The 17,211-nt window shown below is 44.4% G+C and overlaps 1 protein-coding gene across 1 annotated transcript in view; it reads left to right on the forward strand.

Annotated features, from left to right (window-relative positions):
• Positions 1-9,420, forward strand: part of CD244 (CD244 molecule) — a 36,890-nt gene extending 27,470 nt beyond the window's left edge. The window contains 4 exon segments of the mRNA XM_074390106.1: positions 164-223; positions 3,269-3,334; positions 4,752-4,808; positions 5,888-9,420. Coding sequence (XP_074246207.1) covers positions 164-223; positions 3,269-3,334; positions 4,752-4,808; positions 5,888-5,968 — 264 coding nt within the window. The 3' untranslated portion in view covers positions 5,969-9,420.
• Positions 9,421-17,211: the final 7,791 nt, after the last annotated feature.

Here is a 17,211-nt window from a genome sequence, read left to right on the forward strand (position 1 = left end):
CTGTCTCTCCCCATCCTGGGACGGTCAATGACTCCTCAGTCCTGCCACCTCCCTCCAAGCCTCCTGAAAGCCTCTCTTCTTTGTGCTGTTTTCCCCTGCTCAGTCTAAATCTGCACAGACCCAGATATCTGCTCATGTTACCCCATTTCTCTTTCTTGTGCAGGTGCAGGATCAGACTTTTCTTGGAGAGGGAACCTCCATCTACTCTATGATCCAGTCCCAGGTACCCCTCCGTTTTCTCTAGTCTATTCTATACCTATCTCTGGGGCTTCCTAATGCTCCCCCACAACACTCACACACTTGAGTGGCAGAATAAGATCTTCGTGCTCCTGGAATCCAGAAGACAGTTTGGGTTCAACTGCATTCACACATTATTGGAAAAGATCAGTGTGGTTCTGGAGCATAACACAGCTGGGAAGCCTGATGTGGGCATTCCTTCTTCTGTGCCTGGCACAAGGTCTGGCCCAGATAAAGTCTATGGGAGCAGAAACCTGGTTAGGGGACTCTATGTCTGCTTTCTTGCCCTGCTGCTGCTTCTGATACTTGGTGACCTTATACTTTTTATCCCTATTCCCTGTTATATTCGGTTTCAGGAAAGGATGACTCTGTATTGGTTGGTCCCTTTTATCTTATCATGACTTAGCAATAATGTCCATTTTCTTTTCTTCTTTAAAAAAATTTATTGTTGCCGGGCGCGGTGGCTCAAGCCTGTAATCCCAGCACTTTGGGAGGCCGAGGTGGGTGGATCACGAGGTCAAGAGATCGAGACCATCCTGGTCAACATGGTGAAACCCCGTCTCTACTAAAAATACAAAAAGTTAGCTGGGCGTGGTGGCGCGTGCCTGTAATCCCAGCTACTCAGGAGGCTGAGGCAGAAGAATTGCCTGAACCCAGGAGGCGGAGGTTGCGGTGAGCCGAGATCGCGCCATTGCACTCCAGCCTGGGTAACAAGAGCAAAAAACTCCGTCTCAAAAAAAAAAAAAAAAAAAAAAATTATTGTTTAGAGACAAGGTCTCTTTATTTATTTATTTATTTATATTATTATTTTTTTCTTGAGAAGGAGTCTTGCTCTGTCACCCAGGCTGGAGTCCAATGGCACAATCTCAGCTCACTGCAATCTCTGCTTCCTGGGTTCAAGTGATTCTCCAGTGTCAGCCTTCTGAGTAGCTGGGATTGCAGGCACGTGCCACCAGGCCCAGCTAATTTTTTGTATTATTATTATTTTTTTTAGTAGAGATGGGCTTTCACCATGTTGGCCAGGCTGGTCTCAAACTCCTGACCTTGTGATCTGCCCGCTTCAGCCTTCCAAAGTGCTGGGGTTACAGGCATGAGCCACTGTGCCCAAACTTATTTCCATAGGTTTTTTGGGAACAGGTGGTATTTGGTTACATGAATAAGTTCTTTAGTGGTGATTTGTGAGGTTTTGGTGCAGCCATTACAAGACAGGATCTCATTCTGTCTACTAGGCTAAGTACAGTGGTAGAACCATAGATTACTACAGCCTTGAACAGCCTTGAATTCCCGGCCTTAAGTGATCCTCCCACCTCAGCCTCCTGGGGTAGCGAGGACTACAGGTGTACACCACTGCGCCTGGCCGTATTTTCTGCTTTTTTTTTTTTTTTTCTTTTTTTTTTGAGACGGAGTTTCGCTCTTGTTACCCAGGCTGGAGTGCAATGGGGCGATCTCGGCTCACCGCAACCTCCGCCTCCTGGGTTCAGGCAATTCTCCTGCGTCAGCCTCCTGAGTAGCTGGGATTACAGGCACGCGCCACCACACCCAGCTAATTTTTTGTATTTTTAGTAGAGACGGGGTTTCATCATGTTGACCAGGATGGTCTTGATCTCTTGACCTCGTGATCCACCTGCCCCGGCCTCCCAAAGTGCTGGGATTACAGGCTTGAGCCACCGCGCCCAGCCGTATTTTCTCACTAAATCTCACATAACAGCCTCGTGAAATAGTTCTAAGACTTTAGATGTGGTCTACATTCCATATCACAATGAGGAAACTGAGACTCAGGCCAACTGATATCTCAAGGCCACATAACTAGGTAGTGGCAGAGCTGAGCCAAAGGGTTTTTGAGTCTCCATTGCCCTTCTTCACACTCTACCTCTAATATTCTGGGATTACAGAAATTCATCCATAAACTGGAGAAACATCCTCTAATAGTGACCGCTAAAATGACATTGGTAGCCCAGGCTGGGACATTGTTCCCAAGGGAAACACTGCCTCCTGGTGGCCAGTAATAAAAAACTTTCTCATAAAAATGGCTTAAAAAAAAAATTGAGACCTGAAACAGCACCATCTTCAGTTTGGTGGCTGAGCTGCAGGGCAAAGAAAATCTGATTATAAGAGTAATTGATATCCGCCAGTTCTCTGGTTGTAGCCACAGTGAACTCCAACGAGAGGAATTTGAATCAGTGCAAGAAAGGGCTCCTCTCAGACTACGGTGTTGAGTGAGAATGAGACTCCTCCTCTGGAGCGTCTTAAAAGGAGGATGGTTACCTGATTTAGAGGACACCTGGTTCAGGTCCAGGGAAGGAAGGCAAGTTGTCAAAAAGAAGCATTGAGGTGTTGAGGAAAGAGCCCTGGAGAGTCTTGGGTTTGAATTCTGCTTCTACTGTGTACACACTGCGTGACTTGGCTATTTATCTTTTTGGAGTCTCATTTGTGGCACGGGGCAAATTATGATGATTCCTATTTTATAGGAGTGTTACAAGAGTTAGAGAGACCCCAGGCACAGTAGCTCACGCCTGTAATCCCAGCACTTTGGGAGGCCGAGGTGGGCAGATTACGAGGTCAGTAGTTTGAAACCAGCCTGGCCAACATGATGAACCCCCATCTCCACTGAAAATACAAAAATTAGCTGGGGCATGGTGGTAGGTGCCTGTAATCCCAGCTACCCAGGAGGCTGAGGCAGGAGAATTGCTTGAACCCAGGAGTCAGAGGTTGCAGGGAGCTGACATCGTGCCTTTGCACGCCAGCACAGGCAATAGAGTGAGACTCCATTTCAAAGAATACATAAATAAATAAAAGGAAGAAAGAGTAAGAGGAGAATACCCATATAAAATAACTCAAAAGCAGTAGCTATCATAAATGAGACAGCGAGATTAGTACTCAGGTTGTCTGACCTGGCTGGTCCAGGGCTCTTTTCACCAACACTTGAAGCTTCCATCTGGGCAGGCTTAGGGTGGAGGGATGGAAGAGATAACGTTCATAGAGTTATGCTGGATGTGTGCTTCTGAAATGGTTTTATTTCTCTTCTCATTAGACTTCTACTTCCACATCACAAGAACCTGCATGTACATTATATTCATTAGTTCAGCCTTCCAGGAAGGTGAGTCTCTTCCTGTGGTGGTGGTGGTGGGGTGTGTTGATGCAGATGTGTATTTTGCATGTGTTTGCAGAGAGCGTGTGTGCACATCCTAGCCAGTTGTTCTTCATTGTGTGTATCTGAGTAGCTGCTGTTAAATGAATGTATTTAAATGTCAGTGGGCCAATGCTTTTCTGGGTCTGTCTGGAGAAAAATAACAGCTTCTAGACTAAGAGAACGGCAGATTAGACGAGTTTTTTGGAGTTTCTGTGGGAGATAAAGGACAATCAGAGACAGAAAGGAAGTGCTTTGCGCAGAGAGACTATAGGGTGCTTAGTAGGTCAGCTGAGGCTATGGTGAGAGATACTGGAGGGATTTGCAAAGCAGGGCATATAGCCTGGAGCTGGAGGAATGCACTGCATCTAGAGAGACACAATGCTGACCTTCAGGGACCAGACAGAGGTTCTGACCAGTCTGTCACCTGCTGCTAGAGGCCTCTAGAATGGGGCACCCCCTCCTGGTGTACTAAAATCCTCCTCCAGGCTGAGCTCACAGCTCTCTTTGTACTCGGAACCAGAGTTGGGTATCCTGGAACCCATGGTCATTGTTTTTCTCTGGTGTAGAAGGGGACGGGAGGAGTGCTGCTCCCAAGGCTGGAGCCACAGTGTGAAGCCATGATGCCTTAATGTGGCAGCATGGGAAGTTGGGAGTCCATACGACTGTGGAAGCCCATGCAGATCAGGGACCACAGGTTTGAAGGGTTTAGGACAGATTTTCAGACTTTTCATTCAACCTCCTTCCAATAAGACATTCAACCTACTTGGATCCCATCATGAGAGAGATTTATTTTGAATTGTATGCTACAGTATCAGGCCATATAGATGGTCTCAGGCACCATGTTCACATGCTTTGGGATATGAAAACTTTATGTGCTATTGAACGTGCCTCTGAAGTCTAGTGTCCTTGGGTTGGCAATTATTTATTTATATGCCTGAATTGCTTACATTAGGGGTGTGTGTATGCTATGCATTGAAGAGATACATGGTTTGCGGCAGCATTTGTATTAGGATTGCCTGAGGGATGTGTGTATGTGTGTGCGTATGCTCTGGGAATGCGTGCGTGTATGTGTATATATATGCATATATATATATGTATATATGCACACACATATATGCATGGGTTTTAGGTATATGTGGGTATGGAACACTAAATTCTGATTTTGGTTCAGAAACATCATATTATAGGCAAATACTGTACACATTGTGTCTCCCCTGGAGATAATATACACCACTGTTTGCTTCTGGGGTGAGAACCATTTTCTGGCTGAGAGTACCTCAGAAGTTTTCTAGGCTCTGAGTCTCTTTTGGGACCTCTCACATCACTTAGGAGTGGGAGAGCACTTACCTTGAAGTTAAACATTCTTTGCCCTCTGAATTTCTAGTCTGGATCCAGGAAGAGGAGCCACAGCCCGTCCTTCAATAGAACTGTGCGTGAAGAGGTAAGCTCTGGAACTCCTCAATGGCTTTGGTGTCTGTGGCACAGCCCTGAAGTCTAGCCGTGAAAGGGTGTGCTTAGGAAAATGTCATCCACACAGTCTCAGTGTTGTAGGGAATTTAGAGATCTTCTAATGCAAGTCTTTGTTTTAGAGATGAAGACACTAAAAGCCAAGGAGAATGAGGGCCTATCCCAAGATCATATCGTGTGTTTAGATATGAAGCTTATTGGGCAGCTAGGGTTCTAAATTAGGTCTGTCTCCAGCTAGTTCCCCAGCTGTGGGACACAAACATCTCTGCTTTCCAAGAGTGGCTGGGGGAGGGGTCAGAGAGGGGAAGATAAAGGACTCTAAACCATTTTCTAAAATTAGCAAGTCTTTGGGAGCCATTCCAGGACATAGGTGATCTGAATCTTCTGAAGAGGTGGACACTGCTCAAAGATGACCACTGAGCCTGGTGGCTGAATTTGTTCCCATCAGGGCATCTGGGGACTGAAAAGGAGGGAGTCAACATTTCTTGGGGGTTTATTATGGATAATGTAGCCCGCCAGTGTCTTCACATTTAATCCTCACGGAATGCTACAAGATAGATATAATTAGACTTTCTGTTTATACTCAAAGAAATTAAGGCATGGAAAGCATCCCCCAACCCCCTGTCTACCCATTAGCCTCATACTGCAGATGAGCCTCTCCACCTGTTGTCCAATAAAGCTGCTGCCATTGGTCACAAGGGAGGGGTGGGTGGCTGCCTGCTGGGATTCCTGGCAATTCCCACATTCCTGGCTATCACCCAACATTGAAGCCAGCTAGACAGCCTAGGGTCAAGGAGGGCACTGTATAGACCCAGGCAGTTTGGAAGGTCATGAGAAAGCATATGCGATTAAGAGAGCACTGGAATTGGAGCCAGAAGAATTCAAGTCCCTCCTGCACTTCCCACTACTCATGGACTCTGAGTAATTTGTTTTACCACTCTGAGATTCATTGTTTAAATTTATAAAACGGGGATGGCAATAATCCATCCCCCACAGGATTGTTATAAGGACCTCCCAGTGGGAGGGTCTGAAGTTTTTCCTTTTCTTTCGCAGATTGGAGTGAGTCTACCTAAAGCTCGGAACCCTGCTCGATTGAGCCGCAAAGAGCTGGAGAACTTTGACGTGTATGCCTAGTTGCTGTGGCTATTCTCACTTTTCTCAGCATCTGCTTTGGGAATTGGCACAGTGGATGATGGCACAGGAGTCTCTATAGAACAGTTCCTAGGTTCCTAGTCTGGAGAGGATATGGAAATTTGTTCTCATTCTATATTTTGTTTTGAAAATGATGTCTAACAGCCATTCTAAGAATACCTTCCAATATACAGATCAGACATGAATGGTGGAGGGGTTAGGTTGTTCACAAAAGGCCACATTCCAAGTATTTGTAGTCTAGGAAGTGCTATGTAAGTGGTGTTATTGGCATTGAGAGTCCCTCCACCTGATTTTCAGGCTGTTCCTTGTCTTCTTTTCTCCCCAATCTGGATTGACTGCATTTCTAGACTTTCCCCAGGCCCAGGCCCATCTTCCAAAGCAAGAGGAAGGTAAAAGATAATGGTGACTCTGCGGGAGAGGAAACAGCCCTCCTCTGACAGCCCGGACTGTCTGGCTGTAAGCTGGCTGGCAGGTTCTGCCTGGGGGCCAGGGCCTGGGCTTTACTCAGTTGCAGAGAAAAACCTTTCCCCGTGCATCTCACACCTTTACTTCTGGCCAGCTGGAGTGGGCAGAAGGGGGTGATGGTGCAAAGCAAGCCCATCTCTGAGTAGAGAAATCACCCAGAGCACATGCGGACCTGGTAACAGTACTGAAACCAGCTTTGTCCATGGTATGATGTTTGATTTACAAAGACGCATTGTTAGAAATCTATTTTGGCTTCTTCATAGAAGTGGCTTCCCAGAGGAAGACTCCTCTCAGAACATATGTTCTATTTAAGCTCTGAGTCCTCATGAGTAGCAGCCCTCAGCAGGGCTTGTTTCTGCTCCTGGGGAGATACACAGGTCCCAGCATGCAAGTGAGTGGGAGGGAACATGGAGAACGCAGCAAAGAGGAGATAGAAAGAGCACTGGAGGAGTCGGGAGGAACAGCTCGGAGCCTTATAGCTGACGAGCCTTCTGTAAGAGTTGCGTGAATGAGTGAATGACACAGAGGGGAGTGTTAACTACTTTGCTTGGTCTGTGAGCATGGGTCAGTTGCCTCTTATCACATGCCTCAACTTTATAATGATACAATTAACTGCTCTTCTGAGGTCTTCAATTACTCTTTATGCTTAAATTTCTAGAGGCTCAGTTCTGAATGGAGGCTATATAATTAACCAGTAGTCTCTTTACGATGACGTAACTTCTGTGCAAGGATTATGATGTTGTACTCTGCTAAACATTTTATGTGTATGATTATCTTTACCTTTAATCTCACTACAACCATATGAGATGGAAAGTATTTTCCACATTTTATAGAAGAGAAAACTGAGGTTCCAAGAAGCTAAACATTTTGGTCATGGTCATAGGACTAGAAGAAGATACATGATGTCCAGAGTGGCTTTTCTCTTCTCCCCACCGCCCTCCGCGTGCCGTCTCTCTCTCCTCTCTCCAAGTTTTCAGGGTGGTGAAAGTAATGCAGATTAGTGATTAACCACTGTGGAGAGCAGAACATGGGCTTTTTATTCTTTCTCTCTCTCTCTCTCTCTCTCTCTCTCTCTCTCTTTTTTTTGAGACGGAGGCTCATGCCACCATGACCAGCTAATTTTTGTATTTTTGGTAGAGACTGGGTTTCACCATGTTGGCCAGGATGGTCTCCATCTCTTGACCTCGTGATCCACCTGCCTCGGCTCCCAAAGTGCTGGGATTACAAGCGTGAGCCACCGCGCCCGGCCCCTTTTCCTCACTTTGAATTAAATATTCTTTCACTGCATTTTCCTGGTGCTCTAAGCCAGCTCACCCCTGGTTTTTTATTCTGCCTAGTTTGGAATGGAGGTGGTATGTACGGAGGAGCAAAAGCAAAAGCTTTAGGTGGCCTCAGCCCTAAAGTGGAGCTGTGATCCACACCACTGTCTCCTCTTAACTGCCTCAACCACTCAACCACTTGCCTTCCCGTCCATTCATCTTTGAAGTTTAGATCTTAGCCGTCAACCTCTGGGCCTCACCTCCATCTCTCCGTGTCCTCATCTTGTTTGCTTTCTTCCAGACTAACTTCACTCCAGGATTGTTCCTTCTGGAGTACCTTGTACTTAGCTGGGGCTGTCCCAGCCTTATACAGGATCTGCCTTGGCAGAGGAAAAACAACTCTTGGTCCCTGTCATGGTTAATTTTATGTGTCAACTTGACTGGGCTATGGGATGCTCAGATACCAGATAAAACATTGTTGCTGGGTGTCTCTGAGGGTGTTTTCAGAGGAGATTAGCATTGGAATCAGTAGATGGAGTAAAGAAGATTACCCTCACCAACGAGGGTGGGCACCATACATCTATCAGGGACCTGACTAGAACAGAAAGGCAGCGTGGAGGATTAAGGAAGGACTTGTTAAAGGTTATACAATTATAGCTAGATACGAGGAAAAGGTCTAATATTCTATAATCCATCCCAAACTAGGCAGAATAAAAAACCAGGAGTGAGCTGGCTTAGAGCACCAGGAAGATGAAATGAAAGAATGTTTGATTAAAAATGAGAAAAAGGGGCCGGGCATGGTGGCTCATACCTGTAATCCCAGCACTTTGGGAGGCCAAGGTGGGCAGATCATGAGGTCGAGAGAGCAAGACCATCCTGGCCAACATGGTGAAACCCGGTCTCTACTAAAAATACTCTAGGATGATTATAGTTAACAGTAATGTATAGTTTTAGATAACTAGAAGGAGGATATTGAATGTTCCCAACACAAAGAAATGATAAATGTTTGAGGTGACAAATATGTTCATTACCCTTATCACTACAAATTATATGGCTCTAAACATTACTATGTACTCCGTGAATATGTACATAATTATTTGTCAATTAAAAAAATAAAAGACACACCATGAAATACTATGCAGCTATAAAAAAGAATGGGATTATGTTTTTTTGTGGGAACATGGATGGAGCTGAAGGCCATTATCCTTAGCAGACTAACACAGGAACAGAAAACCAAATACTGCATGTTCTCACTTGTAAGTGGAAGCTAAGTGATAATTCATGGACACAAAGAAGGGAACAACAGACACTGGGACCTACTTGGGGGTGGAGGGTGGGAGGAGGGAGAGGAGCAGAAAAAATAATGATTGAATACTAGGCTTAGATCTGGGTGATGAAATAATCTATAGGACTAAAGCCCATGACATGAATTTACCTATGTAACAAACCTGCATATATACCCCTGAAGCCAAAATAAGAATTAAAAAAAAATAAAAATAAAAACAGAAAGGTGAAGGATGGAAGATTAGTTTCCACGCACCAGAAGGTGGGGCAGTTATTGTTTTTATTTTGGCCTTGTATCTTAGAATTACCAAATGAGACAAGTATGAGTACAATTAGCAACATTCTGTTCCAGTCAGAGTGACTTCCAGGAGCGGGGGTCTAACTAGGAGCGATGATCTTGCTTATCTTTCTATAGGGCTGTTTGTTGGGTGCTTAGATTTTTTTTTTTTTTTTTTTTTTTTTTTTTTTTTTTTGAGATGGAGTTTCGCTCTTGTTACCCAGGCTGGAGTGCAATGGCGCGATCTCGGCTCACCGCAACCTCCGCCTCCTGGGCTCAGGCAATTCTCCTGCCTCAGCCTCCTAAGTAGCTGGGATTACAGGCATGCGCCACCACGCCCAGCTAGTTTTTTGTATTTTTAGTAGAGACGGGGTTTCACCATGTTGACCAGGATGGTCTTGATCTCTCGACCTCGTGATCCACCCGCCTCAGCCTCCCAAAGTGCTGGGATTACAGGCTTGAGCCACCGCGCCCGGCTGGTGCTTAGATTTATAGTGTGAAGGGATTCTAACATGTTAGCTTTAAGTTGCTTTACATCTGCTGTTAAATTGTCATGAAAGGTTCCTCAGACGTGTTGTTTCACCTCATCCTAACTATGCACTGATTGATTCCATGGCAGAGAAGTGACAAAGACATGTTTATGTTTTTACTCAGAGCTTAATTGCTGTCGGAATGCCAGGGTATTTTGTTGCTCCCTCACATATTCCACAGCAGCCTCAAGGGCTTGCAGGTGTACAAGGATTTTTTGATCTATACTTTGCTGTAAGAGAAGTTCGTTAGACACATTTTTGACCAGATTGTCTACAGAGGCGGCTGTTTGTACTGACTCAGTAATAGATGTCACGGCAATGCTGGCAGTTGCTGGGATGACTATGGCTTTGAGTGTAACTATGAATCTTTTGTGTCTAACCTGGAAGAGGGCACATTCTAAGGTGAAAGGGCAAAGGAACCTTGCCAATCATGTGTCAAATTGGCAAGGTTGGTAGGAATGCCTCAGATTGTCTCCTTAATACTATGACACTAGTAATTTTTAAATTAGATATGTTGTGATTAGTGATACAGGAGGCAAACCAAGCCTGTCCCCTGCAATTGGCCATGGGGGCTCCAGTCTAAGATGTTATAATGGCCTAACTGGAGGCTATGGACTTGTTTCCTGTGACAGACTTCTTAGCTAAAGTGGAATTCTGTTATTCATGTCCACTAGTACCAAATATTAAATGCATTTAATGAAGAGATTTCTCCGAACAGGCTTTGTGTGAGCAACATGGCTGTTAATTCACCTGGGTGCAGGTGGGCTGAGGCTGAAAAGGGCGTCAGCGAAGGGCAGTGGGATAGGAGTTGGTTTTATATGTTTGGGGTGGGCAGTGGAAAGTTACAGAAGTTACTTTAGGGTGGTTTTTTGCAAGTTGGGAGGGGTTTGTAGGGTGTGGAGTCAAGAGACTGGGCCAAGGTCAGTTACGAAGTCCAATTGCTTTGTCAGTTGAGGCTGGAATAAGAAACAATAGAAGAATGTCTCAGGTTAGCTAGGCGCTGCAGGCGTTGATGGTTCTTCCTTCCAGCTACTTCAGGTTTTCTAATTCCAGAAGGTCCTTCGGAGGTGTACGTGCAGTTCACAGGGGTCGCCATGCTGTCCAAGGTGAGGTCAGACCTTACAGAATCTATTGTTTTCCCAGCTTTGTTCTTTAGCACAGGAAGGAGTGTTTGAGAAAGTAGCATTGATTGCATTGCCTGGTTTGAGCCTGTCTGCCGCTAGAATGTTAAAGCATGTCCTTTGCCATGATGTAGCCATACTTGTTTTAGGGCAGGTACACAGTAAAGGTTAGAACCTTTATAACTTGCACACAGTGGGAGGATAGTGGAGTGACATGTAGTGGTATCTGGCACCATAGTCTAATGTGTGCCATTATTGAGGGACCTCACTGGGGGTAAATCTGTCCTTCCTAGCCAAGTAGTCATGTTATTATAGGCTGGGAAGGGGGTGTCTGCCTAGGTTACAGAAGGAAAGAAAGGTATATCTAAGATATGAGCCTATTAGAGTGTAGCAGGTGTAGGTTGCAGACAGCATAAAAAGGATTAATAGCTTACGTGAGTTGCAATGTACAACAGAAAGCACAGCAAGAAACAGATTATCTAGAGTAAATGGTGTCTGTCTCTGGAGTAGGACTCATTCAGCCTCCTGAGTTGTCTTCTTCAGCATCCTCCAGGTGATGTCCGGGGCTTGTGTTGTCCGCGGAAGCTGCATCGTCTGAGGTTGTGGGTCTTGCAGTCATCTTCTGCATCTCTGGTATTGGGTTGAGTCTTAACCACGCCATGGTATGGTTTAACGCATCATGCTGGAATCTAAAGAAGACTTGAGGGGATGTGGACACAGCATACCTTCTTTCTCACATTAATAATTCACTTGGACTATACCATCCATTACTGTTCACATCTTTCCACAAAACTGCAGGCTTTATGTCTTGAGAGGTTTCAGCAAAGTGCTTTTCTATAGCTGATTGTCAGGGACGGTCAGGACTCTGCTGGGGATCTCTCGACCTGCAAGAGGATCCCAATACCTGGAAGAGAGAGTGCGCTTAAAGAAATCAAGGGAGACAGAAAGCGGGGTCTGGAGGGCTGAGAAGGCAGTGCCTAAACAGCGAATTTATTTTTCAAAAGGCCAGGAATAAATATACTTTCTCTGCTCTGGTTTACATCATTGCAAGAGGAAATGCGAATCTATACCTTACATGGCCTATACAGTAGAGAAGTCAGATACACAATCAGTGGTTGTAAAAAGTAACAGAATTTCCTGTGATCACAAAGCTTGTTTACATCCAGACATTGTTCCTCATGGCTGCAGGTATTTTTGGTTTGATCCTGTTTTAGGACTCACATGTGAAAAGGTTTTCTGGTTTTGCTCATCAGAATATCTTTTAACCAGATTCTCCTTTGTCTGCTCCTGACTCAGCTTATCTCAACTCCCCCTATTCAGGCATCTCTGTGTCTGGGATCAAAGCCATCCGTATCGTGGCATTTGCTTTGCAAATATCCACAGGTAGGGTTCCCTACAGTTAAACCATTATCTAGGGTACAAGGCAGTCATGCAAGTAAAGAAACGGTTAAAGCTATTCTTAAAGAGTCATAAAAGTTAAAAGCAGAAACTGGTTGCTGGTGTGGAGTCACTCAGTCTAGCAACACCGCATAGTTTAGGCTCAAACGATATCGTGGTTGATATTAGAAACTGATCAGTCATCTTTCAGTTCCTTCTTTCCAATAGCTTGACTGCCTCCAGCAGGAAACTGTGTTTGGGATCAAGCTTACCGTATAGTTAGACCCACGCCTTTTGGGGGTCTCACACGGGAACGTTCCCCACAGCTGACTGAAATTTGTCATCTAAATTTTAAAGATTAAGGGTAAACAAGGCTTGTGCCAATAGTGTTGCAGGGTCTTTTCCTATACTCCCCATTTTCTGTTTTCTGAACCTATTTTTAAGGGTGGAGTGGCCCCGTCCTGCTATTGCTTGACTTTGGGGGTTATATGGGATTCTTGTGGAATGTTGGGTGTTCTATGTGTGACAAAATTGTTGAAATTGTGAGCTGGCATAAGCTGTACCATTATCAGTTTTAATTTTTGTGAGCCACCTCAGAAATGCAAAAGTTAAAAAAAGATGTTTAATGACACATGGAGCGGATTCTTCAGGAAGAGCATGTGCACTAATTAAATGAGTGTTGGTATCAATGGACGCATGTACATATATAACTTTTCTAATTCAGGGATGTGTGTAGCACATGAATTTAACTAGGTACCAACTTTTAGACCATCACATACCTCACAAGACTAGGGCAAGGTTCTCCAGAAGGTTGTGTCTGTGCTTGGAATCAGTGGTCAACATATAGTGCTCTTTCTTCCAATAGCCAGTATTCATGGGTTGTGGAATCAAGCAGGTGGCAACAGGAGGGGCACTACCCGTTATTACTCCCTGGTGACCCACTAGCAAAAATTTTGCTTCATGTTGCTGCAACTTTGTTTTGCTGGCCTCAATGTCTTAGTTACAGAGGGAGGAATGCTTCCACTAGGAGACACAACAGTTGTTCCATTGAACAGGAAGTCAAAGCTGCCACCTGAGCACTTGGGGCTCCTCATGCCTCCGAATCAACAGGCAAAGAAGGGAGCCTTGGTGTTGGGATACTGATCCTGACTGCCAAGGGGGAAATTAGACTAGTATTTCACAATAGCAGTTAAGGAAGAGTATGTCTGGAATACAAAGTGATCCCTTAGGGGCATTTCTTATATATTATCATGCCCTGTGATTAAGGTCAATGGAAAACTAGGACATTCCAATCCAGGCAGAAGTGCTAATGGCCCAGACCCTTCAGGAATGAAGGTTTGGGTCACCCTACCAGATAAAGAACAAAAACCAGTTGAGGTGCTTGCTGAAGTTAAAGGAAATACAGAATGCATAGTAGAAAGAGATAATTGTAAATTTCACCTACAACCATATAACCAGTTACAGAAATGAGGACTGTATTTGTCATGGATATTTCCTCCTTATTTTGTTATGAATACAATTGCGTGTACATATGTTAGTCAAATATCTTTGTTTTCTTTCCTGTCTTATTCCCTTATCATGTAACGTAAGATGTAATAAACTTATATCAGTATTTAAGTATTGTTAATTTTACATCATAATATTTAAGTTACAGAATATCAGGAGAAGAGTAAACATTACTCAAAGACTACCTCTTCTAGTGAACAGGTTAGTATGTTGTCAGTTGTGTGCGAGATTTTTATATCATGCTAGATTGACTTATGCCCTTGTTATTTTGTTTATTTGCAGATTAAGTATGAGTTTTAGGAGATTGGTATGTGTGCCAAATTGACAAAGGGTGGACTTGTGATGATGAATTTTAGTGTCAACTTGACTGGGTTAAAGGATGCTTAGATAATAGGTAAAATATTATTTCTGGGTATGTCTGTGATGATGTCTCCAGAAGAGATTTATTTTTGAATCAGTAGACTGAGTAAAGATCACCCTTACCAATGTGGCTGAGCACCATCCAATCAGTTGAAGGCCTGAAGAGAGCAAAAAAGGCAGAGGAAGGCCAGGTACAGTGGTGCACACCTGTAATCCCAGTCGCTTGGGAGGCTGGGGCAGGAGGATCAGTTGAGCTCAGGAGTTTTGAGGCCAGTCTGGGCAACATACATATAAAATAATACATAACACATTTTAAATAAATTGGTCAGTTAATTAATACTGTCTAGAACAGTAACATATATGAGCCAAACAAAACAACCCACAAAACCCAACTAGACACAAGACAACCTTGGTCTCAACTACCTCCTCTATAAAATGGTTATGTTTGTTATAAAGATTAAATAAATTTATATATGTATATACACACACACATATACATATAGTTTAGAACAATAATTGGCATATTGCGAATGCTCTAAATATTAAATATTGGAAAATGATCATTTTATGGTTTATCAACTCTTCTCTGTTGCTGGCTATATTCTTGACAGAGTGCAATAAAGAGTATGCTTAGGGCTATAGTCAGACAGAACTCAAAACATCTTTAAAGTCTGCCTACAGATCCATGAACTGAGGTGTCAAGGAACCAGCCCAGCCAAAACCTAGGAAGTAACGAAGGTCAAGGGAGACAAAGAAAATTAAGAGACAAGAGTAAGAGTGCCTAAAGGTGGGCTCCCAGGGGGCCCACATGAGTAGGAGGATGTGAAGGCCCCAAGCACTAGAGCCCCACACTATTTATTGAGTGTTTAAACAAACGAGCATGTGGACAGGAATGTGGGGGCGAAAAGGAAGTGAAGCATCAGGCAGATGGTCTATAGCTGTGGCGGTTTGGCATTTCCTTTGAAGGTATAGAGCATGCTCTACTTTAGATACAATCAGTAAACAGCTAGGGAAGAGGCTGCAGCTAGAGCCAGCAAGTCTGGCCCCATTGTCATGCTTCAAAGAGGTCTTCCTTGCTTTGAGCACAGGGCATGGCCTTCCATTAACTCCCATCCTGTGCCAGATAAGCAGGTTATGTGTCAGCCTTTTTTCCCCCAGCACTGAGGAGGTTTGCATTTCCTCCTTCCATCTTCTTGGTATGAAATGAGAAGGAAGTGGCCAGGATACATCCCGGGCTGCAGTCTGGGAAAGTCTCTTCCCACCAGGAGGGTCTTGCTTATAGGTCTTATCTCCTCATGGGCCTGGATATCTCTGAACATATGATGAACGTTGCTTATGAAAAATTATTTGTAGGAAAAATGTGAGACCTAAGAATGTTATTTTCTTTTAGCGATGGTCTTTATTTGCTTAGTGTACTTGTAGACACTAATAAGCTTAGATGTCTTTAATCTACTACCAGTTTTGAGATTTTCTTGGCTGCATAGATGACTTAAAACTGGTGTACTTCTTGTTTACAAGGAGGGTAAGTCTCCTAGGGTAAGTCTTTTGGGGTTCCAGGTCAAAAAGGTGAGTGTTTTAACAGTTCTCTAACCTTGGTAGTCCCAGACTCCAAACTTTGTCCTTCTAGTCCCAAGAGGCTATCAAAAGAAAGGCCTATCTTCCCACCTCCTTTTCCAGATTAGCAAACAGCCCCAAGACAGTACTGAAAGCAGAAACCTCCTTATCCCTTAGATACCTCTTGAGAGCATCCTTTCCTCTCCCTCTCCATCCTACCATCCTTGTCCAGCGTACCATCACCTATCTGCTCGATAACTGTAGGAGCCTTCTGACTAGTTTGCCTACATCCAGCCTTGACCCCCTACAGTCTGTTTTCCATACTGCAACTAATGAAATTTTAAAAGCACAGCCTTCTCTGCCAGCTACACTGAGTTTCATTCTTTTATGTCTTCTCACCACAAGGCCTCACCTCTGGCTAGAAGGGTTTTATTTTCCCTCCCTACTTCTTGTAAGTAGCTCCTACTCATCTTCAGATCTCAGCTTGATCTTCACCACTTTGGAGATACGGTCTCCGACCACAGGAAAATTAGCCGTTCTTGGCACCACACACCTCTCTTTCATAGCAGTCATCACTGCAGCCATATTATTTAAAGGATATTTGAGCTTTGGCCTCTGTCATTAGAATGTAAGTGCCCTGAGGGCAGAGACCTGTGTTGTGGCCCACTGCTGTATTCCCTGAGTTCAGCAAAATGCCCAGCACGCAGTGGTGCTCAGTTAGTACTGCTGAATGAATAAATGCATGAATGCATGCATGATCAAATGAGTGAGTGGAAGCCTTACTGAAATGGTACAGATAACTTATTTACTTTCTCGGCAAGGTTTCACTGTTTACATATTTGTTCTTCACACTTCACAGCTTTCAAACCACACAGCTTTGGGGGCTGCATGTGATGGGGCTGTGAGGTGATGTGACTTCTCACCCCTAAAGAGCTGGTGGTTTCCTTTGCCTGCTAGTTGAGCCCATGACGGGAAGCAGCCAGCTTTGGGACAGAATTTACTGAGTGTCCAGACTCCAGATCTATTGGTCTTCCTAGGTCCTGTTTCAGTCACTGGTTAAAAAAGCCCCAAAGTATGATTAACCCCAAAGTATAATTGTTTACTATCTGAATGGGCTCTGAGGAGAGAGGGGAAGGCAGAACAGATGCATCCTCAGGCCCAGTGTCCCCCTCTCCACGCCTCTGTCTTCACACACTGTGAAGCTCCCCCAGCCTCTAGCAGCCCTCTCTGGGGAAAAGTCATCTTTTCCTGTGTCATCGCGTGGAGGGCCTCCTCCTTTCTCCCCACCCGTTCTCACTTGAGGAGGTCTTTCCATCCTCCCCCGCACCCTCACCCTGGGGGTCTCAGACTTTCCCCTCAACCCCACGTAGTGGGTAGCACCTCCTTTTCCTCACCGAACATCTACTTAAAACTTCTTCCACTCTATTATGTAAGACCTACTTTCCCATTAAGGAATATTCAGAAAATAAAGAAAAACAGGAGAAAACCAAGC

This window comes from Saimiri boliviensis, chromosome 19, assembly GCF_048565385.1.
Source record: "Saimiri boliviensis isolate mSaiBol1 chromosome 19, mSaiBol1.pri, whole genome shotgun sequence".
NCBI lineage: Eukaryota > Metazoa > Chordata > Mammalia > Primates > Cebidae > Saimiri > Saimiri boliviensis.